The sequence below is a fragment of the Lethenteron reissneri genome, chromosome 39 (assembly GCF_015708825.2).
Source record: "Lethenteron reissneri isolate LAM-NWPU_2019-01 chromosome 39, ASM1570882v1, whole genome shotgun sequence".
In the NCBI taxonomy this organism is placed as follows: domain Eukaryota; kingdom Metazoa; phylum Chordata; class Hyperoartia; order Petromyzontiformes; family Petromyzontidae; genus Lethenteron; species Lethenteron reissneri.
The window spans coordinates 2,389,809-2,403,071 of NC_083817.1; the positions used below are offsets into that span (position 1 = coordinate 2,389,809).

Consider the following 13,263-nt stretch of genomic DNA (forward strand, 5'->3'; position numbering starts at 1 on the left):
CACACACGTCACGTCAAGCACACACGTGCACACACACACACACGCCACGGCACGCACACACGTGCACACACACACACGCCACGGCACGCACACACGTGCACACACACACACGTCACGGCACGCACACACACACACGCCACGGCACACACACACACGCCACACACACACGTGCACACACACACACGTGCACACACACATACACGTGCACACACACACACACACGCGTGCACACACACACGCCGTGGCACGCACACCGACCTCCAGCGGGAGCACCGCACCGCCTCCACTCTCATCCCCCGCAGCCCCGGAGCCTCGGCGCAAGCGGCACCGGCACGGCGGGGTTCGTTGAACGGCGTTCCGCAAGCAGACACGTGCCAGCCGGGCCCGCGGAGGAGGAGGAAGCGTAGCGCTCGGCACCGGCGCGCCACGGAGGTTAGGGCAGCAGCACCGAGCCCCCCGGGGATGGGCACGGTTGCCGGTTACGGCTCCGGGGGATTTTAGGCAATTTGTCAGAAACATTTTTCACCAAATTTTTTTTTTTAAAGGGGGGTGCTCCCGAGCCTTTTTGTGTGTGTGTCAAGGCCGCAGTGTCAACAGCACGGTCTTTATCAACTCTGACAAATGTAATGCACGAGGTTTTTTTTTTTTCACCCCCCATTTGAAGATAAATGTTGCACTTTGTACTGCTTGGGTCCGTGGACGCTTTGAAGGCTGCAGTTTGACAGATGCTTATTAGAGTGGTCCTTGTGAAATGTGTCGCGTCAAATCGGACCGCCCCAACATTCTGAAATGCGCCTTCAATTTTGATCCCCTAATAATTCCATTTGTGGCGTTAACATTTCACAGGCGAGCCGCTCCCCCCCCCCCCCACCACCGCTCCCCTCCCTCCCCACTGCCTGCCCCCCAATCCTTTAAATTGGTTTCACCGCGCAACGATGGATTCTGCACGATGCTATTACGGCTCGCGCTCGCAGAACTGCACACTAATTGGCCTTTAGAACTACCGCACACCGCTCCTCCGAACGCTCATTTTGAAAGCTCACTCGCGCTCACTAAACTTTATGAGCGTTTAACGCTTATCAAGGCAATAATCTCATGAATCGATTAAGTACGCACAGCGCGGCGTGTTTTGCGGAATCAACAACTAAAAAAAGTTTTCGGACTGACGCATCGAACACGCGTGCGTCGACGCGCCCACTCACGAGGTGGTTTCTCGGTTGCAACTCACGACAAGCGCGGTTACACAAAAGGCGACGGTCCCGTCGATTTAGAGAAACGCATCGGACGCTCTCTGCGGCCGCGTAGTTAAATGTAAGCCTTTTTTTTCGCGGTTGTTTGACAAATTTCTATTGTTGTTCGTGCAAGCGAGCTTGGTTATCGGCCAACATTAATTTCGACGCTCCATCATCTCTGGAGCACCTCCGCACACTCTAACACACTTGTACACTCTAATGCAGGTGAGTGCATCAACACGCCCTTAGCTCACGGTACCTACCGCACCTGTGCAATCTTATGAATGAGATCACCAACACATTCCTGCGAAGGGAGCTGGTAGGAACGTTGGGTTGCTCGGTCAATGGCCAGGGTCAACGGCGGCGTGGTGTATTCCGCAAATATGCCCGACTGTAAGGGCGGGCACAAGCTGGCGTGAGTAGGTTAAACGTTGAATTTTATAAGGGCACCACGGGGTGACCAGCTCTTCCCGACCCAGCCCCACCCCTCCCACCCCCCACCCAGCCCCACCCTCCCCACCCAGCCCCTCCCCACCCTCCCCACCCAGACCCTCCCCACCCTCCCCTCCCCACTATCCCCTCCCCACCCATCCCCTCCCTCCCTACTCAGCCCCTCCCTGCACGACGGACACAATAATCCTCTGTGGGCTGGTGTAACCAGGAGGTTCCTACCCATAAAACTTGTACACCATCACACCGAACAGATCTGTCCATGCTAACACAATTGTACACACTACGAAAGCTGTACACACTAACACACGACCACACTTGTACACACGAACACAGTTGAGAAACCAGTTTGTGAAACACACGCGTTACCGGTTCGAAGGGACAACCGTGGGCCCCAGCGCAGTTGCACCGCCTGCACACTCGACAGCCGTGCCGCCGTTCTACACAGCATACTGCGTCGAAATATACATGGCTACGTAGGTAACATATCTAACGCGAAATTCAATTATCCGTCTGGCTTGTCCCCAGAGCACGTCATTAATTAGGAGGTCGGCTTATTGTGTTGGTGTCAACACGCGGAGCTCTAAATCGACAGTCGTCGTGCGGTTGGCAGCCTGGCGCGCTCGCGCCGAGCATCGCAGCAAGGCTCGCGTCGGGACGTCACCGACACCGATCGGCAGGTTCGGCAACGCCATCGGTTCCCTTTTGGCCGGACGATGGTCACCGCACAAATGTTGTCAAATTCCATTCGAGTGGGCTCCGAGGAGGTTCTAGATTTGAAGCTTTCGTGACTGCAACGATTCATATTCTTAGGTTTTTTCGGTAAAGTCACGTAGGTAAAAAATTAAAATTAATAAAAGTAAAATAAAAAATAAAATTAAAATCACGACGTTTCGGAGGCAACACAAGTCTCCGTCATCAGGTGGGACCGTCACAGCCAGATTCGCTGTATCAAGTGAGGCAGGGATTCCAAGATGCAAGTTCTTAAATACAAGTTGGGGGGGGAGGGGGGGGGAGCTTATCAGAATGTGGTAGCCAATGAATGGAACGTATTGGGGGGGGGGGCGGGGCTAAAAGAGAACACGAGGTGTACGTGTCCGTGGACCTGTTTGTGCACAAGCACCTGTTGGTGCACATGATAGAAGATTTAAATTTTTTACCTACGTGACTTTACCGAAAAAACCTAAGAATATGAACTCCGAGGAGGTGCCGTACCCTGGCTCGCCAGGAGAAGGCGGTGCGGCAAGTGGACTGTTCTCCATCTGTTTCCATCTGTACTGGGGATAGCGTATTGCCCCCTCGCGCGTCTATGTATTTTCTCCGGTTTCCTCCGCCGTGAACATCTCGAGCAAATGGGCAACTGCAACCGCACGTCAGACATCGTTGCAGTGATGTGCCTACAGCGCAACGAGAAGTAGCGCTTTCGACGGTATTTTTATGACACTCATGAGCAAAGTTTGAAACTTGTGTGGAGCCACCTGGGACAACACTGCATCGGTGAGTATCTTAGGGATGTAACGATTACAAATTGATCATTATGCTGAGGATAACTGCTCTGAATCACGCGTGTAAGCTTGATTTGATACGTTTCAATTTGCTTATGCTGTGTAATAGATTCACGTGGCCCCGACAGCCATGCACAGACGCTGCATGCATCAGTGTTAAAACATCAATGCTTTAATCGAATTAAGTATACTACGTAGACCAGGGGTCGGCAACCTACGGCTCCGGAGCCGCATGCGGCTCTTTACGGGCTGCTTCTTGACGATATGTACGTATGTACAGTATGTACTCAGATGCATTGCGGCTCTTGAAATACTGAATTTTGTACCGAATTGGAAAGAAATGGCTCTTCTTGTTATTTTGGTTGCCGACCCCTGACGTAGACTATATGTATTCTGTAGAGATTGTCCAGATACTGGTTATACCAAATCAACTCAATTCATACTGCACAGACTGTGTAGTATATGTAGCATAGACGCTACATATACTACACTGGCTTTACTACCCGGCTTTGCCCGAGACTTGGATTCTTGTCTTGGATTAACACACGGCCTACGCGGAGGGTGGGGGAGGGGTGCGTGACGTCAGCAAGCACGCTGCGTGACGCTGCCACATTCGGGTGACATCACAGATGTGACGTCACCGCTCACTTGCCGTGCAAAAGTCTATTTTTACACTTTTTCCATTGTGTACAGTCTGGAAACTACCCACGTGCCAAATTTCAAGTTTGTTGCATGTCGGGAAGTATGCTAAACATTTCTAACATACATATTCACAAATTTCTCTTTTATATATAGATAAATTGCAGTGCAATGGGTACTGCATATACTGCACATATCATATGTAGATAAGATAGATTGTATCGATACTGCGTGGACTACAGGTGTGTATACTGTAATACATAGACTACAGCTTACAGTACGGTACTGTGGTGAGATGTTAACTACCTCGCCTGGTATACAGGTGGTCGTGGGTTCGTTCGATCGCGACCCTGACACCTGCTGCTGTATATTTAGAGTTTGCGTGTCTCTCTCTCCCCATGGTCGCGTGGATTTGTCTCCGGGTCCTCCGGTTGTTCCCTCCACATACAGGAACTTTGTCTGCCCAAAATCTCCACGCGATAAGCCACTTCGTCGGGCCATCATCATTCTGTGGTGGCCAGGTCGCTTCTGAAATAGAGTTACTCGGCTCAGTGGGCCTTACCTGGTGAAACGAAAGATAACTTTCTATTCAGATTTAAAGCTTTCGTGAATGCAGGGATTCATCTTCTTGGATCTTTCGGTAAAGTCACGTAGAATGGAAATAATAAAATAATAAAAATAAAACGTCGCGAGAATTATTTTATCATGTTTTATTTTTTATTATTTTATTATTTCCATTCTACGTGACTTTACCGAAAGAACCAAGAAGATAACTTTCTAGTTGTGTATAGAGACCGCACGTATCCCAACCTCCTCCACCCCCTCCTCCCCGCTCAGCCGCAATCCATCAGCCTCGCACTCTTCTTCCGCAGAGCCCATGAATTGGTGCAATATCATTCAATTAGCGCAGCTGCGGCCCCCGTGTCTCTTTGTCACCAACTCGGGGGGTGTGGCGGTGCTGGTGGTGGTGGAGGCAGGAGGAGGAGGGGGTGATATATTTAAAACCTCGGGGTGGAAGGTGCTGTGTGTGTGGGGGGGTGCAGGACCAGCGAAGCCCCCATTGTTTCACCAGAACGAGGGGAGGAAGCGCGCACAGCGGGAGCCAATGGCCATGTAAAGTCGAGCCACGGAGCGGGGAGACGGAGCACCTCGCGTGGCAGCAGGAGCGCGGATCGCTCTCGCTGTAACGCCAGTGGAACACTTGGACCTCCCATCCCCGTGTGGAGGGAGGGAGGGGAGGGGGAGGGGGGAGGAGGGGGCGGAGGGGGAGGGGGAGAGGGGGGAGGGGAGGAGGAGGGGGGAGGGGAGGAGGGGGAGGGGAGGAGGGGGAGGGGAGGAGGGGGAGGGGTGAGGAGGGGGAGGGGTGAGGGGAGGGGGAGGGGTGAGGGGAGGGGGAGGAGGGGAGGGAGGAGAGGGGCGAGGGGGAGGAGGGGAGGGGCGAGGGGGAGGGGTGATGGGGACCCCGGCGCTGTTTGTGGGTGGTGCGGCACGGTTCACTCTCTGCGCGGGGGAGGGGGGGGGATGGGAGAAGCGGGGGGGGGGGGAGCGCATTGGGGGGGTAATGGGGCCACCTGCGCGCACGTGCGGAATTCCTACACCCCCCCCCGACACCCCCCCCCGACACCCCCTCCTCCTCATCCTCCCCGCGACCCCCGCGACCCCCAGGACGCGCCTCCAGACCCCTGCACGGAGCTTATGGCTCTTGGCCCACACAGCCTCCTGCTGCTGCTGCTTCTCCTGCTCCTCCTGCTGCTGTTACTGTCCCAGCCCCGAGCGCGCCTCGAACACTACTTCGCAGGCCGTATATATAGATACTGTCCACCGCATAGAACGCCGTGACGCTGCATACACTGAATCTCCACTCTACACGGCGACATTGTGCATGCGTGCACGCATTCGCGAGCTTGGGAATCGATCTATTTAGTTTAAGGCCTCGAGCGGCTTGCCACGTTAACCCGTCACGTCGGCGAGCATTACACCGACGGACGGAAGGACATCTGATTCCCCGACACGTGCCGCTTCCGTGCTTGTGCAAAGCGCGAGCTGAAGAGTCGATACTGTTTGACGAATCGATGCGTGGCGTGGCGTGCCACCTCCCGGCCTCCGAGACCCGAGCTCGCTAGCTGCCCCCCCCCCCCCCCAGACTCCTGTGGCCGCCATGACCTCTGCACGTCTCTGCGGCCCAAACGCAGCAAACGCCTTCGAGTGAGAATCTCCCTTAAACTTTACCCAGATTCAAATTGGAGCTCGGGGAACACTTCGGTCGCTTCGTGCAAACTCACCGCGGGTCGCCTGGCGTCTACCGAGGGCCCCAACCTACAACCAAACCGGTGTGGCGTGCGTCCTACCGCGACCAGATCTCAAGTGTAAGAAGCAGGTTGGAGTCTGGTTGGTAACCAACTTGGAGGGTGGCTGCCGGGGCTTGTGTGGAAGGGGGGGGGGGTTCACCGGTTTTCTTCCAACGTGAAGCCAAAACACTCGTGAAATGGATTTGGTCAAACCTCCCGATGTGGCCAGGACCCTCCTGAAAAAACGACTCTGCGAGGGCTTTCCTGGATGAATAATTGGCATGAATGGTTATCCCCCTGATCCCATTCCAGCTTCCAGATTCCAGCCCCATCGTAATCATCCACCGTGATGAATCTACCGCTGGATGAAGGCACCTTCGCAGTCCGCCGACGGACAACCCACCCTAGCACCTGGACGTGAGCCAATTCCGTCGCTCCGTCTCCGCGGTGGACGCCCACTGACCGCAGCCCCTGGCTGCAGAGTCTCCAGCCAGGAGCTTCCGAGTGCCCAACTCCCAGCCTCAAGTCCCTCACCTCTGCCTCCCATTGCCCAGCCCATAGCCCACGTTCACCGGCCTCCAACCCATTGCTCTCTCCAACCTCCCTCGCCAGCCCAACGTCTCCATCTCCTAGCTGCCTTCTCAGCTCCCTTGTCCCGCCGCGCTACCCTTTTGCTGGAGGACAAGCGGTGTAAGAATGTGGTCGTTACCGAGCGATTAATATGGAAAAACCGAGCCGCCCAACTTTAACACGTCCCGTAAACGCGTTTAAGTGCATTTTTTCCCGCGCGGCCCGATATTTACTCGCCGTTTAAAACCACCCGAGTGCGGGCCGACCCTCGCCTATAAAGGGGGGCGGGAGAGGGGGCCAGCCGGCTCCCAACGGAGCGGACGCGGGCCGTGCGGCCAGCGGGGCGAGCTGGCCCGTATCCCCGGGTCTCCCTGGGCGCGTTCGCCAACGTCGTGGGTCCGCGCCGACGACGTGGTTCCGGTCGCACGTCTCGGCACAGGCCCCGCACGGCCAAACGTGGCAGCGGCCGTGGCCCGGGCATTTATAATGAGTTTAACGGAGCCCACTGCTGTGCTTTTGAAGTTGGCCATATTTTTAGATATAAAAGAAAGGAAGTGGCGAGCCGGAGTTTTAAATTAAAGCAAAACACGATGCGTTCAGCAGCCGTCCTCACCACCGAGACCGCGGCCCGGCGGCCTGGAGGTTTTCTTTGGGGGGGGTGAACTGTGAATAAATAAATAAATAACCACAAATAGATTAAATAAAACGAGAGGAGGGATGCGTGCCTCCGCCGTATGGATAAAGCATCGCGGAGGCTCGAGCGAGCGAGCGAGCGAGCGCGAGGGGCACCGGGGATGTAACGAACTTCCTCCGGCTCACGGGGAAGTGGCGTCTGGGGGATGGGACACGGCACGCTCGGCCACGGCTGGTGGATAAAGGAAGAGCATCACGTAAGGAAGGGGCCTGGCAACCGGACAAAGGGCTGTTTTGTGAGCGAGGAAGACGCTTTAAAAAAAGGTTTGTTTTAGAATCATCACGACCATCTGCTAGATCAAAGGCTATGGTCTTTCCTGCTGCCAGCCACTGGGTTTCATGAGATTCTGTCTTTCTCTGTGCGAAGGAAGGGAAGCTAGTGGGGAGGATTGGGGGCCGCGGGCTGGAAGTCAACATTCTGAAAGCAGTGAGGAAATGGCTGAGTGGGAACCAAATTCAGTGTTCGTGTCTTCCTCTCCCCCACCACCCTCCACACACACAACCAAACACCCCCCCCCCCCTCAGCCACCCCCCACCGGCCAAACTCCCGTGTCCTGTCACCCAACGCATCTCCCACCCCCCCCACCCACCCACCACCGTCACAAGCAGCAAAATGCCGCCCGTAGCGAATTGCGCCGTTCCGCTCCCCGGCCCAACAAATTGGAAAACAAAATCTCCGTGCCGCGATTTCTCTGAGCCACCGCTGTAATTGCCGAGTCGGCGCTGCGCCGCAATCAATGGAGCCGTCTCGTTGCGTGGGCCCGGCCCCCCACCACCCCCGCGCCTCCCGCTTCTCCAGCCGAGTTCCGCATCCCTCTCGCGAGGGGGCCGAGCGGGCGGCGCTTCCTGGCACGTCGGTCGAAGTTCGCCGGCGAGAAGAGAGAGAAACTCAAAATCCACCGGTCGCGCGCAACACGACTCGGATGGATCTCTCTGTCGCGGGCGAAACGCGCGACACCCCGAAGCTGCTTTGGTGCCCCGATCGATCGCAACCCACGCCGGGGAACGGCGGCGGTGATTGACAGCGCGAAGCGGTTAGCGGTGTCGCGCCGCGTGTCATGCGCGATCCGCCGATAAAAGCAGCGAGAGGAGGAGGATGAGGAGCGGAGCGGAGCGGAGCGGCTGGCACGCGGTGCGGTGCGCGGGATCGCGTTCCCACAGGCGGGCGAACCCCCCGCGTGCTCCGGCTTTCCTGCCGGTGTGCGCGAAGTGGCTAAGATTAGCCCAGATAGATTTCCTCGATTTACAAACAGGAACAAGCACTCAAGGCCCTCAGTGGGAAGCTGCAGCCGAGTCCTTGGTCGATGACGCGCCGCGACGCCGAACGGATGCCAGAATGATCCGTTTCCTTAACAAGTTCTCTCCGCACTCAACAAACGTCGGATAAAATTGGCACCGATTTTTATTTTTTTTACTCTTCAGGTGACACTAAAATCTACATTTATATGAACGTAAATAAAATGCTCGGCGCTTCAATACGTTCGACAAAAAAAGGTGGTTACTAGTTTAATACAAAACAACATCCATTTATGCTGCATTTTCGATTCCAGATGTACTTTGAAAACAAACTTTTCACATTCGTACAGAAATAAGGACTTTACAAATGTGTTTTAAAGTGAAAGGCTCTATTCCTCCTCATCATCATGATGGTGATCACCATTAGCCATGGCTTCCATGAGCTCAAATCTCTCCTCTCATATTCGTTGGCGATCGATGCCTCCAAAGGCAGCCAAGGGCCGACTGTCGCGCGACGCTAAACTTCCACGAGCGGCCGTGCGCCACTTCCACTCGTGCGGTGCTCAGCCAAGTCTCCCGGCACGGCCTCCAGGACCAAGGCACTCACGCCGCTCGGCAGCCGCTCGTCAACCTCTCGTCAACCGCGACCTCTCACCTTCTTGGGGGCTGGGCAGCCCGTCCCGGTCGGACGCGACGAGGCCGGCCACCGTGAACGCCATTTTGCTGTGCTCCTCCAGCTTGAGGCTGCCGGGCGACGCCGAGGGCCGGCTGTGGGCAGGGTGCGGCAGGGACGGGTGCGCCGGCCCGTACTCCTCCGGCTCCGAGAAGCGCAAGTGCAGCGCCGCCGCCGCGGCCGCCGCGGCCGCCGCGGCCGCGGCCGCCCCCTCCGCCTCGGCCTGCGCCAGCACGCCCTTGAGTCGCTTGGCGGGCGTGAACGCCGACTGATGGTAGCCGCAGCCCCCGCCGCCGCCGTTGCCTCCACCGCCGGAGGCCCCGTTGGAGCCGTCTCGGTCGTCGCCGGGCGAGGCGAACGGCCGGAAGGCGCCGACGCCGCCGTGGCCGAGCAGGCCGAGGCCCGGCGGCGGCGCCGTCGCGAACTGCGGGTGCAGGTGGAGCAGGCCCGGGGGCGGGAACTCGCGCGTGCCGTAGCCGGCCATGGCGACGGCGGGCCGGTGGTAGAGCGAGGCGAAGGCATAGGAGCCATTGGAGAAGGGGATGTGCACGGCGGCGGCGGCGGCCTCTTTCTCGGCGGCCACCGCGGCGAACGCGCGCTGCTGCTGCTCGGCGCGGCCCGTGTCGGCCGTGGAGGCGAGCACCATGAGCGCGGTGGGGGAGGTGAGCGGGCCCTGCAGGTAGGCCGCGTTCTCCATGCGGAACGCGGCCGCCGCCGCCGCCCCGCGCTGCAGGTCCATGCGGAACGTCTCCTCGGGGCTGGGCTCCCGCGTCGCTCCCACGCTCGTGCCGCTCTCACGCATTTAGCGCGCGCCCTCGTCCGTCCGTCCGCGCGTCTTTCTGGCTCGCGACGGCGGTGCTGGCGGCGGACGCTGGCGCGCGGGTGGGGGGTGGACGCCCGGGTGGGGGGGAACGGGGGGTGGACGGGCTGCCGTGGATCACGCGGAAACCATCGCCCGAGCCGGCCCCCTACGCTGGCGCCGGGTCCTGTGTTTTGACACACGAGCGAGAAAAGGGGAGAGAAAATTCAGCTCCTGATGTCCGACTCATTACCGCGTCCTGTAATGCATCTGTAAATCTTGTTGTAAAGCAGGCTGGCTGATGATTTAAAATCTATAGCCATATCCCGAGATATGACAGAAGTGTTTTGTTGAAAATTGATCCTTCCAAAATTGCCACCGTGCCATTACCGGTGTAATTCGCCTCCGTAGTCACCTTCCCGCGCCGGGGCTGGGATCGCCGGGAGGGCACAGCCATCCCGGCGATCACCGGCGCGCTCCTCCGAAGCCCCCGCCGCGGCGCGGGCCGGGGTTTAATTAAGACGAGCGCGGTTCCAACGCGGCTAAACATCTGCTCGGAATCCATCAGCGCCACGCTCACGAGCCTCGCTCCTGTCACCCGACCCGAGACGAGTCGTCGCGCAAGGTGATTTCACCGACCGTCGCTTAAACCAGACCCTGCCGTGACGAGGTTAGAACATCCACAATGAGCGCGAATGAACGCAGATACACTGGTGTGTGTGTGTGTGTGCACATACATACATGTGTACACGCGCGCTGCGGAGACACTCCGCTGGTACAACGTGTGGTTCATGAGCGTGTGAATATATTTTGGCCAAGTTGTCTGCGACTCTGTATATTTTTGCGTGTACTTGTGTGATGCGTAGGCACATTGGTGTGTATGTGTACTGCGTCATACTATATTCCATGAAACAAAAGTTTTGCTGGCTGGCTGGGAAGGACGGACGGTCACGTTCAAAGGACGTACACGTGGCTAGTGCTTGTCTACATTTATGCAGGGGATTCATTCTGCGCTGAAAATGTTCCAGGTCAACTGCTAGACTGGAGTAGGCATGTAGGCATGTGACTGGTAGCCTAAGGCCATAAGCCGAGAGGCACACTCGCTGAAATGATCGCTGCGTTTATGTAATTTTACAGAACGTGAACACCGTACAAAGTCGCACACGGAGAGCCATGTATCATTCATAGTCACATCTGGATTACAGGGATAGCGACGCGTTAATCACAGGTCTGGTCACGTTTAATCGGAAATGTACGCGTGGTCACACCGTCATGTGTTAATCAGTCACGCTCTTGATGGGACAGTCACAGTTCGATGACACCAACAGTCACTCTGTGTTTGCTAAGGAACAGCCACGCACACTCGTCTCAACGGGTGTGCAGTCACGAGCCAGTCACGAATGGAGCGGAGGAGCGTGTCACCTCTCACTCAGGGGCCGCAGCCAACACTGCACGCGAGCCAGACTCCAACCACTCTCCAACCACCCTCCAACCACCCTCCAACCACCCTCCAACCACCCTCCAACCACCCTCCAACCACCCTCCAACCACCCTCCAACCACCCTTCAACCACCCTCCAACCGCTCTCCAACCACACTCCAACCGCCCTCCAACCGCTCTCCAACCACCCTCCAACCACACTCCAACCACCCTCCAACCACTCTCCAACCACACTCCAACCGCCCTCCAACCGCCCTCCAACCACCCTCCAACCACTCTCCAACCACACTCCAACCGCCCTCCAACCACCCTTCAACCACCCTCCAACCGCTCTCCAACCACACTCCAACCGCCCTCCAACCGCTCTCCAACCACACTCCAACCGCCCTCCAACCACTCTCCAACCGCCCTCCAACCACTCTCCAACCGCCCTCCAACCACCCTCCAACCACTCTCCAACCGCTCTCCAACCACCCTTCAACCACCCTCCAACCACCCTCCAACCACCCTCCAACCACCCTCCAACCACCCTTCAACCACCCTCCAACCGCTCTCCAACCGCCCTCCAACCACTCTCCAACCACTCTCCAACCACACTCCAACCACTCTCCAACCACACTCCAACCACTCTCCAACCACTCTCCAACCACTCTCCAACCACCCTCCAACCACCCTTCAACCACCCTCCAACCACTCTCCAACCACTCTCCAACCACACTCCAACCGCACTAAGCACAGCACACGCGACACGCATCACAGCCTAACCAAGGTCTCACTCTGACCACAGCTCGCCTCTCACCCACACTCTCACTCTCACCACACACGCACCCCTCGCTAACCACATCTCAGCCTCACCCTCACCACCACCCTCACCACCACTAACCACCACCAACCACGGCCGTGCTGCCTTGCTGGACCTGCGAGGGGGTGGACGCGATGCGTCGGCCCGTCAAAGACAAAGATCCCCCGTGTAGCCTTCACAGACTGTAGGGGCAAGTGCTGTTAGCGAGCACCTTTGAAGGCCGGCACGGCACGCGAGGGGGTAGTGGGTGGCCTACAACCACGCCCGGCCGCCTTTGTCTCTCCCAGTGGCGATGTTTACACGTTGCACCAGCTACTCGTTTGAGGCCGAGTTGACCTAGGGGTGGCCCACGACCGGTTCAAGTAATCGTCACCGGTGTTTTTGATGGCCCCGAGCGGGAGTCGAACCCGGGTGGCCGGGTTCGTAGCTGCAGCGCGCTAACCGCTCCACCACCGCTCCCCACAACAACAACAACCCCCGCGCGTGTAACTTGACAGCCACTGCCGCTTCTGCTGCTGCTGGGCACGTGCAGCGTGGCCGTGTGGCTGCGTGTGTGTAGTGTGGGGTGTGTGTGTGGGGTGTGTGTGTGGGGTGTGTGTGTGGGGTGTGTGTGTGGGGTGTGTAATGTGGGGTGTGTGTGTGGTGTGTGTGTGGGGTGTGTGTGGGGTGTGTGTGTGGGGTGTGTAATGTGGGGTGTGTGTGTGGTGTGTGTGTGGGGTGTGTGTGTGTGGTGTGTGTGTGGGGTGTGTGTGTGGGGTGTGTAATGTGGGGTGTGTGTGGTGTGTGGGGTGTGTAATGTGGGGTGTGTGTGTGGGGTGTGTGTGGTGTGTGTGTGGTGTGTGTAGTGTATGGAGTGTGTGTGTGGTGTGTGTAGTGTATGGAGTGTGTGTGTAGTGTGGTGTGTAGTGTATGGAGTATGTGTGAGGTGTGCGTGTG

The 13,263-nt window shown here is 57.4% G+C and overlaps 1 protein-coding gene across 1 annotated transcript in view; it reads right to left on the reverse strand.

Moving 5' to 3' along the window:
• Nucleotides 1-13,263, reverse strand: part of LOC133352070 (E3 ubiquitin-protein ligase RNF220-like) — a 119,090-nt gene that overhangs the window by 86,784 nt on the left and 19,043 nt on the right. The window contains 1 exon segment of the mRNA XM_061567809.1: nucleotides 9,269-10,272. Coding sequence (XP_061423793.1) covers nucleotides 9,269-10,088 — 820 coding nt within the window. The 5' untranslated portion in view covers nucleotides 10,089-10,272.